Raw genomic sequence first — 1,467 nt, 5'->3', positions numbered from 1 at the left:
AGAAGGCACAAATAGAAAATCTCACTCTTCTATCTCCCCATATGATCCGAACAATTTCAACAGCTCATCGCCACATCCTAATGCTGGTACATTCCTGACTATCAAGTACCTGCCAAAGATTTAAAAATAATAATAAATAAAAAAAATAAAAGGAACTGGCTAGTGTTAAGTCAATGAGGTATTGAACAGAAGATTATGTGTTGTTCGCCAGGACTAGAATATGAGAAACGAAAAAGACTAAACAAGGAAAGAGAGCATTAGGGTTAGTGTGGTCACAAGAGTTCGAACCGTTGATTCCGCTACTTCAATCCAGTTCGACTCGATTTCAACACGAATTCTCAAAGTGAGAAGCCAAGGAGGGAAAAGGATCAAAAGCAAACCTTGATTCGTCACAGACTGTATAGACGCGAATGGCGGGAAGCTCGTCTTTGTTTTGCGGCATTTCTTCCGATGTAGGGAACGGTTTGAAGCTTGAACAGTTACCGGTAACTTATTGGCTTCATAATGTCGTTTTTTCCTAGTATAAAACTTCCTTTAAATAAAAATATTGGGATGGTGTGTCGGGATCGCCGTCCTGCCTGTTGTGGCGCGGCGCTGCACCCCTACTCCCTCGATTAAACTAAGACGGTACACCAACATAATTAAAACTAAATCAATGCAAATTCCAGATTCCAAGGAAGAACAAGAACCAAAAAATGTAATTCATACCCAGATGGTGATGGAGAAAGCGGAGAAGGTGTGGTGTTTAATAATTATGTATTCAAAATGGAAAAATTCTTGCAAACCCTAAATTTGTTTTAATATACCTTGTTTTCGTAGCCTAATTCGTATGGAGAACGAAATCGAAAAATTGCGAAGCTATAGAGTTTGAACCTTCAAAACCTTCAACCCGGATAGGATTTTCCTCGTTGAACGAAATCGGAATAGAAGAACGCGAAGGAAGAAGGAAGAGGGAGGGAAGCTTCGATTTTCAACTGCGGGTTTGGATTGGGTTTTTGGTTTCAGTTATTCCGGATAGGATGGAATTAGGATTTTTAGTTATGGTCATTATTGACCGGTGGATTGTTAACGACACGTGGAAAGTCAGAATCATTAATGGTAGGCTGTTTTAGTTGAAAGGGTCGTTGGAAAGGATCCGATCCGATCCCGGAATGCCGCACTACCCGGATTTATAACCCTTCTTTAGTTTTTTTCTTTGGTAAAATAATCCTTCTTTAGTGACGGTTCTAAAACTTGGGATGAGTCAAAGCCGATATGGATTGGATCAGCTTGCATCGAACAGATTTATCTTTATTTATTTTTAATGAAAATCTCTTTTTTATTACATTTTTTGACCTTTACATTAGGGGTTTCAATGGCCCGGGTTGGGCCATTGGGCTGAGTTTTTTAAAACCATAGCTCAACCCTAAGATTTCTTAGCTCAACCCCCAGCTCAGCTCAATCCTAGGTCAGGTTGGGATGTCTCAG

General features: G+C 39.9%; 1 protein-coding gene across 2 annotated transcripts in view; it reads right to left on the bottom strand.

Moving 5' to 3' along the window:
• The window catches only part of LOC122075700 (RNA-binding protein 48-like), a 4,915-nt gene extending 3,896 nt beyond the window's left edge, over positions 1-1,019 (bottom strand). Inside the window, exons 1-3 of one of the 2 annotated variants that reach the window (XM_042640837.1) lie at positions 807-1,019; positions 381-619; positions 26-109 (exon numbers count right to left, since the gene is read on the bottom strand). In XM_042640837.1, the coding sequence (XP_042496771.1) occupies positions 26-109; positions 381-442 (146 nt within the window). In that variant the 5' untranslated portion in view covers positions 443-619; positions 807-1,019. The remainder of the gene's footprint in view (positions 1-25; positions 110-380; positions 620-806) is intronic. The other variant, XM_042640836.1, reaches the window with a different exon arrangement.
• Positions 1,020-1,467: the final 448 nt, after the last annotated feature.

The sequence above is a fragment of the Macadamia integrifolia genome, chromosome 4 (genome assembly GCF_013358625.1).
Source record: "Macadamia integrifolia cultivar HAES 741 chromosome 4, SCU_Mint_v3, whole genome shotgun sequence".
Lineage (NCBI taxonomy): Eukaryota > Viridiplantae > Streptophyta > Magnoliopsida > Proteales > Proteaceae > Macadamia > Macadamia integrifolia.
This window is presented reverse-complemented; position numbering and strand designations above follow the sequence as displayed.